This window comes from Pelophylax lessonae, assembly GCF_965119305.1.
Source record: "Pelophylax lessonae genome assembly, chromosome: 2".
NCBI lineage: Eukaryota > Metazoa > Chordata > Amphibia > Anura > Ranidae > Pelophylax > Pelophylax lessonae.
In genome coordinates, this window is record NC_138769.1 from 449544316 (window position 1) to 449568101 (window position 23786).

At 45.4% G+C, this 23786-nt stretch overlaps 1 protein-coding gene across 2 annotated transcripts in view; it reads left to right on the forward strand.

Moving 5' to 3' along the window:
• Nucleotides 1-23786, forward strand: part of LOC309547464 (ashwin) — a 36147-nt gene that overhangs the window by 6486 nt on the left and 5875 nt on the right. Inside the window, exons 2-3 of one of the 2 annotated variants that reach the window (XM_082247324.1) lie at nt 9611-9774; nt 14051-14390. In XM_082247324.1, coding sequence (XP_082103450.1) covers nt 9611-9774; nt 14051-14390 — 504 coding nt within the window. The remainder of the gene's footprint in view (nt 1-9610; nt 9775-14050; nt 14391-23786) is intronic. The other variant, XM_082247325.1, reaches the window with a different exon arrangement.

A 23786-nucleotide genomic window follows, 5' to 3' on the forward strand; every position in this document is an offset into this window, starting at 1 on the left:
ATCAGACTAATGATCATCTGTTTTTTTTTTGCATGCAAATCTTATGTCAAAAACAAAGAGGTTACTAAAGTTAGGAATATTCTCGTACGACAGAATAAAAATTCAGAAGTGATGTATTGTATATTTGAGCAACAACTGTGCAGATTAAACGAAAATCGTACAATCTGGTATCAAACAAGAAATATTTTCCTGCTTGTCCCATCGGGTTAAGTTTGCATGAATTGTCAAGATCAGCTCTCGAAAGCTGTGTACTAACAATCAGATTATCGTACGATCGATTAAAAAGCGGTATTTATCGTACAATTTTCTGATCGTATTTACAGGCCTTAGCACTGCACCAGAAGGCACACAGCAATATTGTGAAGCTAGGAAACATTCTAAGGTGCTTTTATTCACAAAACCAGCTCCCTCCAATTTATCTACTTAATCCTCCGGAAGATTTACCCCCCTTCAGGATCAGGCCATTTTTTGCAATACAGCTCTACAGTACTTTAACTGACAATTGTGCGGTCATGCAGCACTGTACCCAAAAAAAAAATGCATGTCCTTTTTTCCCCCCACAAATAGAGCTTTCTTTTGGTGATGTTTTCTCACCACTGCAGGGTGGTTTTTTTTTTTTTTTTTTTCTTTTTTTTGCGCTATAAACAAGAAAATAGCAACCATTTAAAAAAAAATATATATATATTTTTTACTTTCTGCTATAAAACCTCCAATAAAACAAATTAAAAAAAATCAAATTTCTTCATAAAGTTAGACCAATGTGTATTCTGCTACATATTTTTTGAAAAAAAAAACAAATACCAATAAGCGTGTATTTGATTTGTTTGCACAAAAGTTATAGCATCTTCAAACTATGGGATATATTTATGGAATTTTTATTTGTTTTACTAGTAATGGCGGCAATCAGCAATTTATAGCGGGACTGCAATAATGTGGCAGAAAATTGGACACTAACCGGCACTTGACACTTTTTGGGAACCAGTGACACTAATTCAGTGATCAGTGCTAAAAATATGCACTGTTACTGTACTAATGACACTGACTGATCAAAGGGTTAACTATGTGCCTAGCTTGTGTTTTATTACAGTGTGGGAGGTGCTTTTACTTGGAGAAGACAAAGATCCTTGTCCCTGCTTTGCAGACACACAGGATCCATGCCTTCCCTACTGACAGAACATTAATCCGCCTAGTTTACATAGACTGCTGTTCTGCCTCTCTGCAGGATGTTCAGCAGGGGCTGGCGGACTATATGAGCATAATCGCAGCAGGAGTGAGCCGCCAGTGGCAAGCATTTGCGCCCCCTACCCAGAAGTGCATGATCACGTATATATTCTTGATCCTGCGCACATCGGCCGCTCTGTAGCAGTAAAACTGGTTAATGTGGTTGTTAAGCCACTTTTTTTTTTTCATAGTTCCCTCTATTAGATAACATTAGGCTCCCCAGTGGATGTCATTTATAAAAATTTGCTGTATAATACCTTATTTATGAGCGCCGCTCGGTGCTTACGTGACTGCCCACTGGTCTCCTCTCCTGATTTGATAGCGGCAGGAGGAGGTGCTGGGTATCCCCCCCCCCCCCCCCTGACCTCAGCCGGGATTAGAAGAGGATAAGACCGTGAGTGCTGAGCTGCGCTCGTAAATAAGGTATTCTACAGCATATTTTTATAAATATAGCAGGAGGGGAGGATCGGGGAGCTGACAGGCAGGAAGGGGGGGGGGAGAGGAGACAAAAAGCAAGGCTGCGGCTGACGGAGGCACGGAAACTGACCACGGTGTCAGGGTTCAGCAGCCATGATATACCGTGGTTAGTTTACAGAGGGGAGGGTATAGCCAGGCAGGATCAGCCAGGTATTACAGGGGGCCAAATTACACAGCACAAGCACAGTGCTGTATAACATGCTTTAAAGGAACCAGATCAAATGTATATATTTTTTTAGGGTAACAAACACTTTAATTTCATCCCTGAGCTCAGGGCAGAACATTTTCGCACTGAGACATTGTATATTTTTCACTTCCTGGCCAGTTCCCTTCATTGTTACTTTGTACATTTCTAAAATACCGCCAACAAACACCAGGTCATAAATACGAATGGTTTTGTTTTTTAGTGAATTGACTTTAAAGTTATTGTAAAGTCTTTTTTTAATCAAAATAACAAACATGTCATACTTGCCTGCCCTGTGTAGTGGTTTTGCACAGAGCAGCCCGGATCCTCCTCTTCTGGGGTTCCTGGCTGGAGCTCCTGGCCCCTCCCTCCTTTTGAGTGCCCCCGCAGTAAACAGCATTTCATCCATTCAGACACGGAGCTGCCGTTGTGCCCTGACCCCTCTCTTTCCTGATTGGCTGAGTTTGATTGACAGCAGTGGTAGCCAATCGGGAGAGAGAGAGCCCCTGAGGGCTGAGGCATTTGCGTGCATCACTGGATAGAGAGGGGGCTTAGGTAAGTATGAGGGGGGGCTGCTGCACACAGAAGGCTTTTTATCTTAATGCATAGAATGCATTAAGATAAACCTTCTGACTTTACAACCACTTTAATGATTCATCTTTTTTTTTTTTTTTTTTTTTTTATGTGCTCACATTTGATATTTTACTTTGATGAATTACCTCTTTTATTATCTCATGTGATATTTGAAAAAAAAAAACTAGTCATGTGACCTCCACATCGCATGCACTAACCTTTAGTGATTTGACCCCATTATTTTTTATCAAGTTGATATGGGTAAGGTTCCATTTTAAAAAAAAAAACAATGTTTGTTTTGGTGCATAATTGCATGCATATGTCCTTTAGAAAGCATATGCATGTACACTCTTTCTGATGGCTAGAATATTTATTTATACAAGCCACCAGGATGACTATATACATACATGTGCATAGATTATGTCCGTACACTCCTCTCTAAATACATTTTTTATGAATGTAAGTGCTACAATGTCCATAGATACGTTGGCTAAAATGGAGCAGCACTCAGAGGCATACCAAAATAAATGCTTCTAAAAGCAGGGGTTTTTCTGCCCATGTGCAGGTGGCCTAAATTTGAAGTAGCCATCATAGTGCCCTCTAACCAGGATAAAAAAAAAAAAAAAAATGGTGAGTAACTTGTGAGCTCTAAAGCCTCGTACACACGCAACGATTGTTGGCCGTGAATTTTCGGCCAACGTCCGATCGGCCGATTGTCGGCTTGTTAGTATGATGCTTCTGACAACCGACTGCGACTTTTCGGCCTAACAAAATCTGGTGTGCATGCTATAAAATTTTTGTTGGCCGTCAACAGAACGGCCGATTTTCCATCAGTCAGTACAGATTTCGGCAGACAAAAATCTGATGAGCAAGACTGGGCATGCCCGGAGAAGAAAAAACACACGGAATGTAAACCAGCACATGACATCACTTCTGAAGTGGGTTGTTGTTGGCCGAGAAAATTCTTGTGCAGTCTAGAGCACATTTCAACCAACACAACAACACTGGACAAAAGTCGACCGATAATCGTTGCGTGTGTACGAGGCTTTAGGCAAAACTTTTTTTTTTTTTTTAAGATAGAGTGGAGGTGGTTTAGAACACCTGTCAGGTTTTAATACTGTGTGCCTCCCTTAGGGAGATTCATCCTCTCTATTTGCCATGTTTACTAGAGATGCGCTGAAATTTCAGCGGCCGAAAAGCCTGTTAGCATTTTGCCGATAAGCGAAAAGGGTGCCGAAAACGCACGTGATTTTGCTGCGATTTTACAAAAAATTTCCTGTGCGAATGGTCTGGTTTTTTTTTTATAGGACATGTGACTCAAAAACGTAATACGGGTGCGGTACTGAAGCATTCTTGCTGCGTTTTTAATGCGTTTCAACGGGGCGGTCGTTTTTTTTTTTTTTTTTTAACTGACCAAAAATGCAGCAAGCTGGATTTTTAACACCACAATGGAAGCGCCAGTTCACCAGTGTGAAGACATACATAGAATTTGAAGGGATACATTTTTCTTGCGGTAAAGGTGCAAATAATGGCCGACAATAAAAAAATTATTATTCATTTAAATTGATGATATTAAAAAGTTTAATATAAACAATTGTATATAAAAATATATATATTTTTAAAAACTGTCTTGCCTTTTCGGTTTTGGTTTTAGCACCAACATTTCCAGTCGGTGCACCTATAATATTTACCGTGATCGAAGAAAGTGAAAGTAAAGGATAATCCCAAATTTTGGATTGTCCCCAAAACAGGAATGATGGGGATATCTTCCAGTGAAGACATTAGTTCTGGTGACAACCAGGCATTACCCCGCTTTAGAGGCATTTTCCCTCACTTCCCCTCTCACTTTTTTTCAGTGATTTTCTAGTAGTGAAAAGGAGTGTATTTGATCAAAATTGTCCAAGTAGTCTGAAAAAGGTAATATTTTAATGAATTGTTATTCTTAGGCTCTGTCATACTTTACATGTTAGTCCACATTTGTGGAACGCTTCCAAATGTGTGCCTACATAAACTGTTTTTAAGGGTTGCAGTACAAGATAGTAAATCTATAAGCCAATAATTTGTAATCTTGTATGATTTTACTGTGTATGCAGCAACTCCGTACAGAGTAATGATAGCCATTAATAGGGTGCATTTTGCTAAGGTTAATTCACAGTAAAAGCAGGCAATTGAGTTGCAGTTTTATCGCCAATCTAAACTGAGAAATGCAGCAGCTCAGGGCTGTACCCATATGCCACCCATGCCACAGCTATGACAAAAATTAAACAACATGTCACATTCAGCAGGTGAAACTGCTGCAAATTGTGACCCATTCAAGTGAGAGAGGCCACACTGTAACCACATGCAGTGCACATGGCTGCTGTGCAGTTATTCAGCATTTTGAGGGTTAAAGCAGGCAGTGATATGATGACATATGACCCTGAACAGATATACTGTATTGTATCTTTTCTGCAGTGGATAGGCCCTATATGGTACAGCCTTTACATTGTGTAGGATTTGCATGCAACCTAGTTTCTTAAAGTGGCTGTAAACCTCTGAGTCATTTCTGACAGGTTATGCTGACTCCAAGGGATCAAGGGAGAAGGGGGGTGGGAACTCCAGCACACAGCCTGTGTTTGAAAGCCTCAGCTGTGCATATTTCCCTGAATTTGTATGGAGGGGCTGTGTCCCTTCCATCCACTCAGATCTCTGATTACACTGAGCTCTCCTCTCTGAGCTGTGTAGAGAGTGACATCCGATCCCCACCCCCTTCTGGAAGCTCAGAAATGCTGTGTAAATTCTAAACATTAGCTGCCCAACAAACGATTCCTAATACTGTCTGCTTTTAATTTTTCCATCTTTGACTATCATACTGTACATGCTGTGAGAATTCTTTTTCTTTCATATTGCTCTCCAGGTTGTTTTTTGAAGATAAATGTTATTTAAAGTATGCTTACTGTTATGTGATACCTTTATGGGAACTTACCCACCTCTTTTGTTTTCCATTTATCCTGTTTCCCTAAAACGTATTGCCTTTGAGTAGGGCTGTTGTATTATTTTGATAAATTGCGCATTTATATATATTTCATACTGATATAAGTAATGCCCCATACACACATGCAGATTATCTGCAGACTTTTGTCTGCAGACTTACCAAAACCATATAATATGAGGTCAAACCTAAACACTTTCAATTTGTATGCAATCCGGCAGGCCCTTGCACTACATAGAAAAGGTAAGTCTGCAGACAAAAGTCTGCAGATAATCTGCACGTGTGTATGGGGCATTAGAAAACATGAAAAGTCTCAAAAATATTGTGAAAGCCCCCAAAGTGCAAAAATTTGAAAAATAAATCCACTGAGAAAATATTTGATAAATTTGCCACGGCAGATCAAACCCCCTCCACCAGGAAGATAAAGACTGCAGGCTTACCAGAAGAATATGACCCTCTGGTAAAAGAGTGGTCATGTAAAGCATGTATGGTATTACTCCACATCTCTCATGTCTCCCTCTGCTCCTTCATAGAGTCCAAAAAGAATCCCAGTGTTAACTAAACATAACCACCACCAGCCACTTGCACTCAGATCAAAAGAGAAGAGCATATGCTCTGCATAGTGTAACATTCTAAAAATACCCTTTATTAAATTGTATTGCACCTAATGTCATGTGATTGTGCATTGAAAAAACAGTCCAGCCTGCAAAAACAAACCTCTTCGGGGTCACTTCCGGTTGTGCAATGACATCAGCACGTAGCTTTTGACCTATGCGTTTCATCACACGTAACTTCTAGGGCATGCCCTGTGACAAATCGTGTAGAGCATATTTTCCACCCACTAAAGTTCCTTCCATGTGTAATGACTAGACATATGCCGGTTTTCGGTAATTCGATATATCGCAGTATTGCATAGCCACGGTATTGTTATTGTTGCATTTTTAAAATACCGAGTTTCTAGTAACTATAAACAAAAATGATTACATTGTATCTTTTCCTTCCCTCTGCCAGGGAGAAAGGAAGTTTAACCTCTTAAAGACTGGACCTTTTTCTGACACTTGTTGCTTGCAAGTTAAAATCAGTTTTTTTTTTTTTTGCTAGAAAAGTACTTAGAACCCCCAAACATTTTATATATTTTTTTAGCAGAGACCCTACAGAAAAAAATGGCGATTGTTGTAATATTTTATGTCACTGTATTTGCGCAGCAGTCTTTCAAACGCAATTAATAGACTTTAATGAATAAAAAAAAAAAAAAAAACGTAACAGTAAAGTTATCCCAATTTTTTTTTTGTTACACAGAGAATCGTGAGAGAATCGTGATCTTTACTCCAAGCTAAAAAATCGTGATTCTCATTTTGGCCAGAATCGTGCAGCTCTAATATATATATATACACACACACACGCCTAGCAGCTCACATTACATTATTATATAGCCATCAAGCAGTGTCTGGCCTACCTGGTGATGACTGGTCCTGGCGCTCTGATCCGATGGCCTGGTCTTGCGGTCCAGAAGTGGTTAAACCTGCAGGAGGACCGGTGTTTTTATCTATTAATTACTTTACTATTGCTTTAGGCCTGGTTCACATGTATGCGGGTTGGTGGTTCACATGTATGCGGGTTGGTGGTTCACATGTATGCGGGTTGGCGGTTTACATGTATGCGGGTTGGCGGCCCACATTTGCACAGGCATAGCAGCCCATTGATTTGAACGGGCTGCTATGCCCTCATTTTCCGCAGAAAAAAGGTGCATGCAGCATTTTTTTTAAAATTCAGTGGCCTTGAAATCCATCCCGCTTTTGCACCATGCGACTAACCTGCAGTTCCTGCTCTGGCAAGCTTTCTGCATTTTTTGTATACGTGGGCACGGCATTTAAAAACAGTTTGCGTGTACAGCAATGGCAGGTAAGTCGCATGGTGCAAAAGAAGGATGGATTTCATGGCCACTGCTTTTTTTTAAATTCTGCATGCACCTTTTTTCAGCTGAAAACGCAGGCATAGCAGCTCAAGCCCATCCACATCAATGGGCTGCTATGCCTGTGCAAATGTGAACCACCAACCCGCATACATGTGAGCCAGGCCTAAAGCAATAGTAAAGTCATTAATAGATAAAAACACCGGTCCTCCTGCAGGTTTAACCAATTAATGACTTTACTATTGCTTTAGGCCTGGTTCACATGTATGCGGTTTGGGGGCCCACATTTGCACAGGCATAGCAGCCCATTGATGTGAATGGGCTTGAGCTGCTATGCCTGCGTTTTCAACTGAAAAAAGGTGCATGCAGAATTTAAAAAAAATGCAGTGGCCATGAAATCCATCCTTCTTTTGCACCATGCGACTTACCTGCTGTTGCGGCACACGCAAACTGTTTTTAAATGCCGTGCCCACGTATACAAAAAATGCAGAAAGCTTGCCAGAGCAGGAACTGCAGGTTAGTCGCATGGTGCAAAAGCGGGATGGATTTCAAGGCCACTGAATTTTAAAAAAATGCTGCATGGACCTTTTTTCTGTGGAAAATGAGGGCATAGCAGCCCGTTCAAATCAATGGGCTGCTATGCCTGTGCAAATGTGGGCCGCCAACCCGCACACATGTGAACCGCCAACCCGCATACATGTGAACCAGGCCTAAAGCAATAGTAAAGTAATTTATAAACAACACCTCCTTCAGGTTTAACCACTTCTTGACCACAAGGATTTGCCCTCTTAATAACCAGGCCATCGGATCGGAGCCGAGCGCCAGGACCAGTTATCACCAGTTAGGCCAGACACTGCTTGATGACCTATTTTAGGCCTGGTTCACAGAGTCTGTACTGACTGACTATATAATAATGTGCATAAGTGAACCAAAGCCCCTAAATTCAGCAATGAAATTGAAGTGAGGTGGAAATTTAATAATTTAAATTTAATAATAGAATACCATGATAATACCGTATACCGTGGCAAAACCTTAATCAATTAATCGCAGCATGAAAATCTGATACCGTCACAAGCCTAGTAATGACCAAGCTACCATAAAATGTATAACACTCAAACATATGGTTTTGTTGGTTGATATTCTGCTGTTATTGCATTTTGGTCAGAGATCAGAAAAATAAAAGAAACCTCCTAAAATAGGGGTGTTGTATGAAATGAATTTATAATGTTGATGGTTTATTGGATTTGTCTCATCCTAATATTATATAGCTTGGGTCGGCAAGCCGTTGATCGCGATCCACTAGTCGACCGCTGGCAGCTGACAGGTAAATCACAAACACGGCCTTGCATTGTAGGTGTCCCTTCCCCGTTCAGCCCCTGCTACTCTTCTGTCTCATTGCAGAGTGGACAGCGGGACATATCACAGTACTGGATAGAGGGTGGGAGCTGCCGGAGTTCACTGTTCACATTAGCCAGCAGGTAATTGATTTCTAGGACACCAGGTGGTTCTAGCAACCAATTACCAGCTTGTTAAGGTGAAATGTTAACTCTGACAGCTCCTTCTCCCACCCTCCACTCAGTACTGTGACACCTCTTGCTCTCCGCTCTGCTGTAAAGTGTACCCCAAGTTTAAGGTAGGGGAGTGCTACCTACTGTTTGTGTGTAGACATAGGACACTGCTATTGGGGGGCAGAAGACACTACAGTGAGGGGGGGGTGATGTTAAGGGGACAGAGCACACTGCTTTGTGGGGGGCACAGGACATTTTAGTTGGGGGGGGGGTGATGTGAGGGGGGACAGACGACACTGCTTTGGGGGGCACAGGACCCCTTTCCTGCCCTTGTTATACAGCATTATGAATTATTTACATCAGTTTTTTCCAAAACGACCTAATAACCATATGATTTTGTAATAATTCTTACCACTCAAAAAATGATTTTTCTCAAACTTAAATGTAAACCCCACCCAAGTGGAAGTACCTTGAAGTGATAAAAGACTTGTCTCCCATGATAAAATTATTTATATTTTATTAAGAACATAGTCCAGCAAATTGCAGCAAGTATTTACTTGTAATGCATTCCAATACATAAGTATTGTTTTAGTTTTAAAGCTGCACTGCATCATCTGATCCAAAGTTTACAATGGCAGCTTCGCCACTAAACTTTATATATATATATATATATTACTATTATATTATGGCAGATGCCCATAATGTTTTTTTTTTCCTAATGAAGCTTGACAACAATAAGTTCTGAATTGTGTATTTTGTTACAGAAAAACATTTTAGTGGAAGATTCTGTTAATGACAAGGAGAAACTAACTGAAATCTTTGTCCAGCACGCCATGCCCCTTCCTCAAAGAGCTTTGCCGAAGAGTCGTTGGGGTAAAATGATGGAGAGTAAAAAAGGAGAAAAAGAGCACACCAAGCCACAGAAAAGGTATGGTGTCTTTTTATTTATTGGGGCACAATAAAGTCTCAAGTGGAATATTTATCCCTACACATCTCTTTTGAAAAGTTTGCTGTTACCTAACTTTAAAGTGGAACTAAAGTCCTTCTTTCAAAAACTGGAAGCAGGCTCTTTATTGCAGAAGTGATATGAAGTCTCTCTTTTGCAATAAAAAAACAACAACCTGCCTGCGTGTCAGGGGCAGACTGGCAACTCTCAGCCCAGGGGACAAGTACAAACCAGAGGCCCATGGTGCAGCAACTCGACCCTCTCACTCTCCCTCTTCTCGTCCTCCTCCTGAACCCAATTCCAGGCTGAAGCCCTGCTCCAGGTACTCTCTACTCACTGGCTGAATGCGGGTTCCCAACCTGGCCAGCCGGGAGCGGTTGGGGGGAGCTGGGATAGCTCAGTTGGGGCTGGCCAGGGGAGGAGAGTCTCAAGTGGGGCATGGAACCGGCCTCTGCTCAGACAGTTTACACCATCCTGCACTTCTTCATCCCGCACTCAGTAGGTCAGTGGCAGAGACGTTTTACTTCTCTTCACCAGTAATCCTTTAGGCATGTCTGTGGCAGAAGTGGTGCAGTCTTTTTACAGAACATCAGAGCGGCCCAGGGGGCAATTGTCCCCCTGCCCCTGGCCTATTCCTCCCCTGCTGCGTGAAGTCTACATTCCAGCACAGTGCCTATTTGCCAGGATGATTACACTCCTGCACCAGCCGACATCATCCCGCACTGGCCAATGAAGATGGCTGCAGCCTGGCACCTGTAAAAGGCTGGGTAGGGAATGCCATCGTCAGCAGGGGATGACAAACTGTTAAAGGAGAGGTAGGTATTGTGGAGTTTAGTTTTTTCAATGGGAGCACCCCTAAAACCACGTGTAAAACACGGATACAGTCACGCTAAACCCAGCCTTCGAGATTGGAGCTTGAAAGGTGCTGAACGTATTTCACTGTATATTTTGGAGGAAGGGTCTGCATTAAGCTGGCCATAGACAGCTCAAATTGGAGCTGTGTTTGGCCCTGCAAACACATGCAAATTTTAGGTTGGTGACTGAGTTTCCTTAAGACTAGCCACACGCTTTTATTTCTCAAATAGATTACTCCATCCATGCTTAACAGGAAGTTTGTTGAGCAAGGATTCCTTACAGTTGACCTTTTAAGTTTAAGCTGAAGATCTAATGGAAGTTAACTCCCAAAGCCACATTCACCCAAGTGCTCTTTCTGCTGTTGTATGTATGTCATTTTTTTAGACCTATGGACAACTGTCATTCACACAAAAGCCTGGCAACCTAAAAATAGCACTCCATACTGCAGTTTTGATCCACTCTAAAATTAGATCTAGGGGTATTTTTTTGGGCCTGTGTAACTTTGTGGTTTTCGTAAATAGCTGTCACTAAGACTTGTTCATACAGGGCTTGATTTCTCTCATTCAGCCCTGTGGGCAGATGAGGGTGTTGGACCTTCCTAAATAGCCGACAGTGGAGATTCCTTCATTCACATTATTCTCAGAAGAAATCAAGCTCTGTAAAGCCAGGTATAATAACAGCGTTTTGCAGAGCTCTTACACAGGCGAAACAAATACCCCAAAGACCTGATTTTCAGTAGATTAAAACTACCATATTGAGTGCTGTTTTTTTGGTCGCCAGGACACAGTGGGGTTGATTTACTGAAACTGGAGAGTGCAAAATCTGGTGCAGCTCTGCATTGAAACCAATCAGCTTTCAGGTTTTTTTTTTTTTTTTTTTTTTTGTCAAAGCCTAATTGAACAAGCGGAAATACTCTCCAGTTTTAGTAAATCTCCCCAATTTCCTCTGTGTGAATATCACAGTTGTCCATAGCAGCTAAAAAAAAAAAAAAAAAAAAGGTAGATGCATACAACATGGAAAATGCATTGCAATAAATGTGGCTTTGGGTGCTAATTCCCATTACCTCATGTTTTAGACTTTAATTTCAGCTGACACCCACTGCCATTAGCTGTTATCGACAGTTCAGTAGATGTCGCTGATCTGAGGCCTGACATGCATTAGGGCTGATCTGAGGCCTGATAGTTTTTTTTGTTTAAAGCGGTTGTAAACCCGAAAACGAAAAAAAAAAAAAAAACCTGCAAGACAAAGGCATTATGTATTATTTACCTTAGAACGAAGCCCCAACACTGACCCCCGGACATCGCTGCGGGCGCTGCCATGATCCCTCGGCGCCTCTTCCGGGTTCGGCGGCTCCGGGGCTGTGATTGGCCGGAGCCGCAATGACGTCACTCCCTGCGCATGCGCGCGGGAGTGATTTTCCGGCAAGCTCCCGGCAAGCTCCCGGCAAGGAAAGCTGAAGGTCCCCCCGGACCTTCAGAGCGCATGCGCCGCTCACGTGAGCGGCTGCATGCACTGCAAATATCTCCTAAACCGTGCCGGTTTAGGAGATATTAATTGTACCTACAGGTAAGCCTTATTATAGGCTTACCTGTAGGTAAAAGTGTCAAAAAGCGGGATACTACCGCTTTAATATATGTTTATTGAAAGAAGAACAACAAGACAGAATGCGTACAGTGGAACCAAGCATAATATAAACAGAGGAACAATATAATAAGGGGGGTGGCCCCATATCAAACAGCATAGTACAAGGAAGGGTAAAAAGTAATACACGGGAGGCCATAGACAGTGTAGTAAACAATGTTGCCATCAGGAAAAGTATCCCTCTTGATAAAACCGAGGGCAAGACAAAGAGAGAGGTAGAGATAGGGAAGGAGAAAGCCAAAGGAAGCAGAGATATTCAAGAGAAAAGAGGGGTACGGGGGGGGGGGAGAGGAGGGGCAAAGAAAAGGGGTTTGCAGACCACTGGATGGTAGGTTTGCCTCAGAAGACAGGTATGAGAACTTTAGCTGCGTTTAGCAAGTTAGGCAAGATAGAAAGATTGTAATGGAGTATTGGTTTAGTAGTGCAATGTAATGGGACAGTCCAGGGGTCCGATGGGACGACTTCTCCCATGATCTCCTTTTATGAAGCTCAGAACTTCCAACCAGAATGGCCGTATCAAGGGGCAGTTCCACCAGATGTGGGCATATGAGATGCAGCATCTCCACACCTCCTCCAACATAACGGGGAGCTGGAGGGGGACATTTTATGCAGTTTAAGCGGGGTGTAATACCACCTAGACAACAGTTTATAGTTGTATTCAGCTACTTTAGTGGAAATGGAGGAAGTGTGGGCTAGAGCAAGAACCTTTGTCCTTTTGGACATCAGAGATCCTGGAGCCGAGGTCTCACTCCCATTTCCGCAAGAAATCGGGTAAGGTTGTGAGGCCTGATAGTTACATGCATTGGGGCTGATCTGAGGCCTGATAGTTACATGCATTGGGGCTGATCTGAGGCCTGATAGTTACATGCATTGGGGCTGATCTGAGGCCTGATAGTTACATGCATTGGGGCTGATCTGAGGCCTGATAGTTACATGCATTGGGGCTGATCTGAGGCCTGATAGTTACATGCATTGGGGCTGATCTGAGGCCTGATAGTTACATGCATTGGGGCTGATCTGAGGCCTGATAATTACATGCATTGGGGCTGATCTGAGGCCTGATAATTACATGCATTGGGGCTGATCTGAGGCCTGATAATTACATGCATTGGGGCTGATCTGAGGCCTGATAGTTACATGCATTGGGGCTGATCTGAGGCCTGAAGTTTCAGAATTTGGAGATGACCTGAGGGCTAAAATTGGGGCTGTTTTATATAATGAATGAGTTTAACTTTTTATTAGCAGAACTATGAGTGGATTAAAAAAAAAAAAAAAAACTTAAAGTACCGTGCTCTGTTGTTGACTGGCAAGTTAGATAATGATAGAAGAATAACAATAATATTAATAAAACTTAGACAACAGAGCATAGAGAGAAATTGTAAGTACACACATCCAATGTCATTTGTCCCAAAATAGAATACACCCAAGTAATGGCAACTGGAGATCAATAGAAAAAAAACTGGTGATGAGAAGGGTCTTTTGAGCTCTAGTTACTATTAGAAAAAGAAATCGGTTACATGCAATATTTAGAGACCTTGTCACCAGACTATTCATTTCAACAACAATCTTCCAATAATATAATATGTATATATTTAATGCATTTTCTGCATTTTTTATTTATTTTTTTTAACTTGTAAAAGACTTCCTTTCCTTCCTTGTCAGCTGCCCCAGCAAACTCAGAGCTGTCACCCAAGTGACACTCTATAGCAGGAGTCGGCAACCTTTTCCACATTCATTAACTTATATATTTTTTTTTTTTAAGTTGCAGTGCAGAGAGTGGAAGAAAACGACCTCTCATTGTGTTTGATGGAAGCTCTACTAACACTAGCATAAAAGTGAAAAAGACAGAAAATGGAGACACAGCTGAGAGACTTAATCCCTTGCATATGGAAAAAGCAAACAGTACTATCCGAACAGGACAGCCAACCAGCCCAGTGTCCAAACTTTGTTCTCCTTCTGCCAAAGTAGTCAACACTGGTAACAATGGACAGCAGGCCAGAAGCCCAGGAACCAATGCATCAACAGGCAAAGTAAAAACAGAAACCCCTGCAAGTGCTGTAAAAATAAAAAGAGCTGCTCCAAAGGAGGACTCTGATGTGACAGTAAGTATGAGTCATTTTTTTTACAAGTATTTTTGAGAAAAATTTTTTTTTTTATAGCAAGCAGTCCATTTTATGAAAAGTTTAAATGGAGGTTTTGGTGGCATCTCAGGTGTGGGCAGCTTGAAGCCAGCGCGATCCTCTTCTGTGTCCTCTTCCGTCTTCTTTGGTCCCATGGTGCACTGCACCGGCCCCGCCGTCACTTCCGGTGCGACAGCGTCATCCCTGCACAGCTTCTGGGCATGCCCAGAAGCTGTTTAGCAAGGTATGACAGCGCCCGCACCGGAACTGACGCCGGTGCAGGCGCATTGATTCCTGGGAGCGATGCTGTTCAGCTCCCAGGAATCATTGCAAAGCCAGGAAGTGACGAATCGCCATGGCCGCCGAGGCGAGGAAGAGGAAGTAAGGTAAGTATATTTCTTCTAAACGAGGTAAGTTAAAAAAAAAAAAATTGCGATTATCCATTTGTTTTTCAGGTGACCCGGAGCGAGAAGATGGAGGTAAGTATAATTTTAGGGTGGAACTCCGCTTTAACCACTTTACCACCGGAGGATTTTGCTGTCTTACGTCCAGGCCACTTTTTGCGATTCGGCGCTGTGCGATTTTAACTGACAATTGCGCGGTCGTGCGACGCTGTACCCAAACAAAATTTACGGCCTTTTTTTCCCACAAACAGAGCTTTCTTTTGGTGGTATTTGATCACCTGTGCGAATTTTTTTTTTTTTTTTTTGATCCTGCGCTATAAACAAAATCGTTTATTTTGAAAAAATAACAATATTTTTAACATTTTTTTTATATGAAATTCCCCCCCAAAAAAATGTAAAAATCTAATTTTTTTTTACATTTTTGGCCAATTTGTTTTCTGCTACCTATGTTTGGTAAAAAAAATCACGATAAGCGTATTTTGATTGGTTTGCGCAAAAGTTATTGCGTTTACTAACTAAGGGAAAGATTTCTGTCATTTTTGGTGTTTTTTTTTCAACGCGTAATGGCGGCGATCTGCGTTTTTTTTTTTTTTGCGGGACTGCGACATTGCGGCAGACAGATCGGACCCTTGACTGACATTTTTGACACTTTTGGGGTACCATTGACATTACTGCAGTAATCAGTGCTATATATATGCACTGTTACTGTAAAAATGACACTGGCAGGGAAGGGGTTAATTTTATTGGAGAGGGAGGGGTTAATGTATGCCTGGTGCTTACTAACGTGTGGGGGGGGAGGTGACTGTGTGACACAAGGACAGATCGGATGTTCAGCTATGCTGAACACTCCGATCTGTCCCTGCCTGACACTTAGGAGATCCGCCCGCTCTGTTTACACAAGCGGGCGGATCTCCTCACTCGATTCCCCGACGATCAGGGAAGAGCGGCGGCGATCGCCGCCGCTCCTCCCCTGGCCCGACTCCCGCTGTGACTGAATACAGCGGGAGCGCGCCTCTGGCGGCGCGTGAGCGCCGCCTACAGGGGGAGGAGTCCAGCGACGTAGGTCTACGTCACTGGACGATAACGAGCCCCATTGCTGCAGTAGCAGCAATGTGAGCGGTGGGAAATTGGTTAAGTAAGAATGCCTTCAAAAATATGTTTAAGTGTTTAAATCAATTTACAAAGTGCAAAGTGAGCAAACACAAGAAAAATCCTAATCAAATCCATATTTGGTGTGACTACCCTTTTGGTTTTAAACCAGCATCAGTTCTATATGCACATGTTGTACATTTGCACAAAGTCAGGGATTTTGTAGGATTAGAGTCAGGTGTAGGCCTAAAACTGGACGAGGAACAGCCAAACTCTGCTACTAAGGTGAGATTGTGGAAGACAGTTTCATGTCACAGGTCATGGCAGGACAGAGCAAAGCAACAATTCACTAGGTTATACTGCATTAGCAAGGTCTGTCCCAGACAAAGATTTCAAGGTATGCTGTTCAAGCTCTTTTGAAGAAGCACAAAGAAACGGGCAAAGTTGAGGACTCAGTGGTCAGCTTACTTCCCTTCAACATCAGAAGATGTCCAGCAGTGCCATCCGCACAAAATTAGTGTAAACCAGCAGGACCCAGGTACACCCTTCTATTGTCTGGAGAAGCCTAGCCAGAAGTGGTCCTAGTGGAATGATTGGAGCTAAAAAGTCATACCCCTGACGTGGAAACAAGGCTCAACTATGCATGAAAACCTAGGAACTGGGATGCAGAAAAATGGCAGTAGGTGCTCTGGACTGAGGAGTGAAATATTGAAATATTTGGTTGTAGCAGGAGGCAGTTTGTTCACTAACTGGCTGAAGTGCGGTACAATGAGTGTCTGCAGGTAACAGTGAAGCATGGTGGAGGGTCCTTGCTAATCTGAGGTTTCTCTTACGTCCTCCGACAGTCGCCGCCTCTTCATATTCGTCACATATGGGGTATTAGACTTTGCTCCGAAGGAGTAGCTAGGCAACAGAATATGTTAACATTAAAGCTTTTAACATATCCCACCCTCAAGGGGTGGTCCCCTCAGTCAATACCCTCCTACTTCCTGCAACCATATCTCAGTTTTAATGTCTAGCTTGTCAGGAGTGGCTGGCTCTCTCTGTGCTGGGGCTTTCTGCCCCAGACTCTTTCTTCTTTTTTGATTTTTTTGTTTGAGTTTTCTCTCTACCTTTACTTAGCTGTTCTTTTTATCAGCATTAGTTAGTTCTTCTGATGAAGAGGATCATGCGGGCTGGGTCTCGGGCTGATCCCCCCTGGTCGCAGGTCGTGGGTCAGTGGCTTCCCAGCCTGCCATCGAGCGTTCAGCCAGGTAACGCTCCTGGCACAGTGAACGACCCATCCCTGTTCGGTGCAGGGATGATTGGTGAGGTGGCTACCTCACTGGACGCTGTGCGGTTTCTTAACCCCCATTCTGTGCGTCTTGTATGCGACTCTCCCTGCCTCATGTGCAGCGGCTTGTTCGCCTGTGCGGGTCCCCCACGCCGTTGTGAGGTAAGTGTATTTATGTGGGGACCTGTCTGTCTGGGGGGGTGTCAGTCTGGGACTGTGTAACCTGCCTCTATTCACACTGTTTGTCTCCCTATCTCTCGGCTGCATGCTGTGGGCTGCAAGGGGGGGGGGGGAGCTGTGTGACACTGTGTGTGTCAGCCTTGTCAGTGTGAGAAGCTGTGTGCTGTGGGGCATGTTTTGTGGCATGTTTGGGCATTATACAGCGATCGCTGCGGCGATCTGACATGTTTTTTTTTTATACATGGATGACATGTGTGCATTACTGTACTGTGGAGCGGCGGTTTCGGCGCCAAACGGCGCCATTTTGCCTACACTCGCTCCGGCCGCATGTTTTACATGCATGGCGGCCATTTTCTTGTAGCCTCCCATAGGCTTTCATAGAGCGCCCTGGCAGCATCACTTCCTCTTCTCCAGGAACACCGATCGAGGCAGCAGCAGCGGCGAGGGTCTCCTCAGGTTTTATCCTTCCTATCCATTGCCTGTGTCAGTTTTATTGTCCCTGTGGGGGTCTCATTGTGCTTGTGTGTGGTGCGGTGGGCTGCGCTCGCCGCGCTTGTTAAAGGGGCAGTTAACCCTTTATTATCCGGCATTTGTTATAGGGGCAATGGATTCTCAGGAGGGCAAATTTCCTACCGCCTTGGTGGAAAGCCAGGGGACCGCTGTTTCCCCCCCAGGGGGGGATTTAGCCACCATTGTGGCTGGCCTTGCTGCTCAGGTGCAGATGCTGGTGGCTGCTCAATCTACTAAAAGACCCAGAGTTGCTCTTTCCTCTGATTCTGAGGGTGAAGGTGATGGGGCTGTTATGGCGGGGGCCTCCTTATCGGGGTCCCGCTCCTCCCTGGATCTAGTGGGGTCCGAGGTGGAGGCTGAAGTTGAAGGGGTTGATAATTCTCCCCCTGGCTCGCCTGAAGAGCTTGCAATCATGGATGAATTGATTGCTTCCATAAAGCAAACGCTGCGTTTGCAGGATGAAGTGTGTCCCCCCGCTGCCTTGGCGGCTTATGGGACGCAGAGGAAACGCAGGACACCGCAGGTTTTTCCCTGCAATGATGATTTTCAGCGCGCTGTTAAGGAACAATGGCGCAATCTGCGCAAACCTTTTGCTGTACCAAGTAGGTTCAAGCTGCGTTATCCTTTCTCGCCTTCCACTGATGAAAGGTGGTGTGTGCCTCCCCCAGTGGATCACGCAATTGCGGTTTTAAACAAATCCACTGCGATTCCTGCAGAGGATTCCCCTGTGTTCCGTGATGCCACGGATAGGAGATTGGAGTCTCTTGCCCGTCATACTTATTCTGTTACGGGTTCTATGCTTAAGGCTCTGTTTGCTTCTCTCATGGCGGCCCAGGCGATCGCAAGTTGGACGCAGATGCTTAGGCGCGTCCTAGTGGCCGATTCGGCCTCGCCGGCGACCCTGGATATGGTGGATCAAATCCACCAGGGTGTCATGTATCTGTGTGATGCGGACTTGGACCTAGTTCCGTTGGCTGCACGTGTGCACAGCGTGGCGGTGTTGTCTCGCCGCCTGGTTTGGTTGAAATGTTGGTCGGTGGACCAGTCTTCACGTAAGACCTTAGCCAATCTGCCTTATGATGGGTCTCGCCTTTTTGGGGAGTCCTTGGATGTGTTGATTAAGGGGATCACTGGAGGTAAGAGCACTCTCTTGCCCCATTTCCCCAAGGCTAAGGGGGCTTCTGGGAAGAAGCATGCTAATTTTCGGCCCCCTCAGGGGTCCTTTCGTGCCTTTCGGTCGCACTACAAGGGCAAACCGTTCAAAGGTCAAGGCTCTCAGAAGAAGCCCTGGTCTGGTAAACAGAAGTCCGGTCAATCCGGATCCGCAGCCCATAACAGTGCGGCCTGAAGGGGCGCCCTCACCCAGTTTTGGGGTGGGGGGACGCTTGCTCGGTTTTCTTCAGCCCTGGTTGGCCCGTGTGCGGGACAGATGGGTTCAGGAGATCGTTCGATTGGTTACAAGATGGAGTTTCTCTCTCGGCCGGAGAGCAGATTTTTTCCCTCAAATCTTCAACTGTCTCCAGAGCGTTTACGGGACCTGCACCTGGCGGTGCGGGACCTGAGGGCTCAGGGAGTGGTAGTTCCGGTGCCTCATCGGGACAGATTTCGGGGGTTTTATTCCAATCTGTTCACCGTGCCCAGAAAGGAGGGCAAGGTTCGTCCAATTCTGGACTTGAAGGCTCTGAACCGCTCTGTGCGGGTTCGCAAGTTCCGCATGGAATCCCTGCGATCGGTGGTGGCTGCCCTTGTTCCGGGGGAATTCATGGCCTCCATCGATTTGAAGGATGCGTATCTTCACATCCCCATTTTCGAGGGTCACCAGAGGTACCTTCGATTTGCCATTGCGGAGGATCACTACCAGTTCGTGGCGTTGCCTTTTGGTCTCGCCTCGGCTCCGCGGGTCTTCACCAAGGTGCTTGCACCGGTTCTGGCATTGTTGAGGGCCCAGGGCATTTCTGTCCTGGGGTATCTGGACGACATTCTGGTTCGGTCTGCGACCAGCCAGGGTCTGGAGAAGGACCTGTCTGTCACGATGCAAACTCTGCAGGAGTTTGGTTGGACGATAAATTTTCCAAAGTCGACGCTGAGTCCGTCGGTTCGTCTTCCCTACCTGGGAATGATTCTGGACTCGGTGCAGGCGAAGGTCTTCCTGCCGGAAGACAAACTCAGAACTCTTCAGGAGGAAGTCAGGTCCCTCAGGGACGTTCCGCACTCGTCTCTGCGGACATGCATGAGATGTCTGGGATTGATGGTCTCGGCCTTCGAGGCGATTCCCTTCGCTCAGTTTCACACGCGGGGTCTCCAAGCGGAGATCCTGTCCATGTGGGACGGGCGACCTCACTCTCTGGATCTTCGAATCTCGTTGAGTCATCGCACCAGAAGAGACCTTCTGTGGTGGCTCCAGTCCCCGATGGTGTCCGGGGGCAAGTCGTTTCGTCCTATCTCGTGGACGGTAATCACCACGGATGCCAGCCTGTCGGGCTGGGGTGGTGTTCTGGGCGTTCTGTCCGCCCAGGGGACTTGGTCGGAGGGGGGAGTCCTCCCTTCCGATCAATATTCTGGAATTGCGTGCGATAAATCTCTGTCTTCATCGCTGGACGGACCGGCTGCAGGGCTGCCCGGTTCGGGTGCAGACGGACAATGCCACGGCGGTGGCCTACATCAACCACCAAGGGGGCACCAGGAGTGCCCGAGCGGCTCGAGAAGTGGCCGACATTCTGTCTTGGGCCGAGGCTCATGTCCCGGCGATAACGGCGGTTCACATTCCGGGGGTGGAGAACTGGCAGGCGGACTATCTGAGTCGCCAGACCCTGGATCAGGGGGAATGGTCTCTCCACCCGACTGTCTTCCAGATGTTGTGCGTGAAGTGGGGTCTTCCAGATGTGGACCTGTTCGCGTCTCGTCTCAACAACAAGGTGAGAAGGTTTGTGGCAAGGACGCGCGACCCTCGGGCAGACTCGTCGGACGCGTTAGTGGCCCCGTGGCATCAGTACAGGCTGATGTACGCGTTTCCACCGATTCAGTTGCTGTCCAGGTTCCTTCGCAGGTTACACTCGGAACGCAGCACGGTGATTCTTGTGGCACCGGACTGGCCTCGCCGGTCCTGGTACGCAGACCTCGTGAATCTGGCGGTCGACGCCCCGTGGCGTCTGCCTCTTCGAGACGATCTCCTGTCTCAAGGTCCAATATACCATCCTGCTTTACAGTCGCTGGCTTTGACGGCCTGGCTGTTGAGACCGAGGTCCTGAGGGAGAAGGGTCTCTCCCCAGAGGTCGTTCATACCTTGATCAACGCGAGGAAGTCTTCCTCGGGGAAGGTTTATTACCGTACTTGGAAGGCCTATTTTGCTTGGTGTGAGTCCAGGGGATTTTCTCCCCGCACATACTCGGTTTCCCGAGTGCTGTCCTTCCTTCAAACGGGTGTCGATCAGCGTTTGGCGCTGGCTACGATAAAGGGTCAGGTGTCTGCGCTGGCCGTTCTGTTTCAACGTCCCGTGGCCTCCAACTCCTTGGTTGGCACTTTTGTTCAGGGTGTGCGGCATCTGGTTCCCCCTAGGAGGGATCCTCTGCCCCCTTGGGACTTGAATCTCGTTCTATCTGTGTTGCAACGTGCTCCTTTTGAACAGATCAGGGAGATCTCGTTGTCTATGTTGTCCAAAAAGGTTGCCTTTTTGGTTGCGATCACTTCGGCTCGCAGAGTGTCGGAGCTGGCAGCTTTGTCCTGCAAGTCTCCGTATCTGGTTGTTCATTTGGATAAGGTGGTCTTGCGACCTAATCATTCTTTTCTTCCGAAACGAGTTTCGGAATTCCATCTTAATGAGGATATTGTCTTGCCTTCGCTGTGCGCGAAGCCTACACATCCAAAGGAGGTGAGATTACATTCTTTGGATGTTGTTCGGGCGATAAGGGTTTACCTTAAATCGACTGAGTCTTTTCGAAAGACGGATTCCTTGTTTGTTCTTCCAGAGGGTCCTCGGAAGGGCATGGCGGCGTCGGCCTCTACCATCGCCAAATGGATCAGGCAGACCATTGAACAGGCCTATGCTTTGCAGGGGAAGGTTCCCCCTGTGCCTGTGAAGGCGCACTCTACTAGATCTCTGAGTACGTCTTAGGCCTGTCGTCATGGGGCTTCTATAGCCCAGGTGTGTAAGGCGGCGACTTGGTCGACCGTGCACACTTTCACAAAATTCTACAAAGTAGATGTTCAGGCATCGGCGGATGCTTCCTTTGGCCGCAAGGTTCTTAGTGCGGCGATTCCCTAGGGTCCCTTATGGGGACCACTGGCTGTTGGGATAAGTTTTTTATCCCCTGGTTATTTGTCTTTTCCTGGGTTGTTGCTCCTGTTGAGCACCTGTTTTTTCCTGTTGCCCAGCTGGGTTCCTTCCTTTGGTAAGGTTCCTTTCTTTGATGCGGAGACTGCGTTGCCTTTCGGCGCGGATGCGTTTCCCACCCCTCATGTTTGCACTGCTTTGGGACGTCCCCATATGTGACGAATATGAAGAGGCGGCGACTGTCGGAGGACGTAAGAGAAAACTGAATTTTTGTAAAATCTTACCTGTAAAATTCCTTTCTCTGAGTCCTCCGACAGTCACCGCCCCCGCCCCTCTTTTGGGGTTTGGTTGTATACTCTACTGCTATTCCACTAAAACTGAGATATGGTTGCAGGAAGTAGGAGGGTATTGACTGAGGGGACCACCCCTTGAGGGTGGGATATGTTAAAAGCTTTAATGTTAACATATTCTGTTGCCTAGCTACTCCTTCGGAGCAAAGTCTAATACCCCATATGTGACGAATATGAAGAGGCGGCGACTGTCGGAGGACTCAGAGAAAGGAATTTTACAGGTAAGATTTTACAAAAATTCTGTTTTTCTGCAAATAGGGTTGGAGATTTGTTCAGGATCAATGATGTCCTCAATGCTGAGAAATACAGGCAGATACTTATCCATCATTCCATACCATCAGGGAGGGGAGGGATTGGCCCCAAATGTATTCTGTAGCAGGATAACGACTTCAAACATACACCCAATGTCATTAAGAACTATCTTCAGCATAAATAAGAACAAGAGTCCTGGAAGTAATGGTTTGGTCCCCACAGAGTCCTGCCTGGGAATACATGAAGAGATAGAAGGATTTGAGGCTGCCTACATCCACAAAAGATCTGTGGTTAGTTCTGCAAGATGTTTGGAACAACCTACCTGCCGAATTCCCACAAAAACTGTGTGCAGGTGTACCTAGCAGAATTGATGTTGTTTTGAAGGCAAATGGTGGTCACACCAAATATTGATTTGAATTTCTCTTCTGTTCATTTACTCTCCATTTTGTTAATATAAAATAGGCTTATTAACATTTTTTCACTATTTTAACACTATTTCTGAACGCATTCCTAATTTACAGCATTTTTTCACACCTGCCTTAAATTTTTGCACAGTAGTGTAAACCCAGGTGTAGTACACACGGGCCAAATGTCGGGCAACAACGGCCGGTTCAATAAAAACTGTCCGAAATTCGGTCCAACGCTTATTCGGTCTGGCTCCCGATCAGCGCTCTCAGCCAATGGCTGAGAGCGCTGACCGCAGTGTTCTAGCAGGGGGAGTGTCCCCCTGTCAGATCACAAAAGCTCAGCGGGGGAGATTGCTGTACTAACATTGGAAAAAAAGTAGTGGTGTGTACCAGGCTTTAGTCTTTGTTAAACAAAGCCTAATGCTTCATTAGTCAGTAGGAAATATGTGATTTTAAAAGAAACGTCTGAAAAAGTAAATGTGGCAGCTGGCAATATTGAGGATTTATTGAAGGTGCACAGTCCATGAGCCACCAGCCAGGTACAGGCCCATGTATGCAGATGTCCTACTTGATATTCACATATGCCGAAGTAGTGCGTTGTCAAGATTTTCACCTGTTTACAAGCAAGTCTCCATAGGTTGGT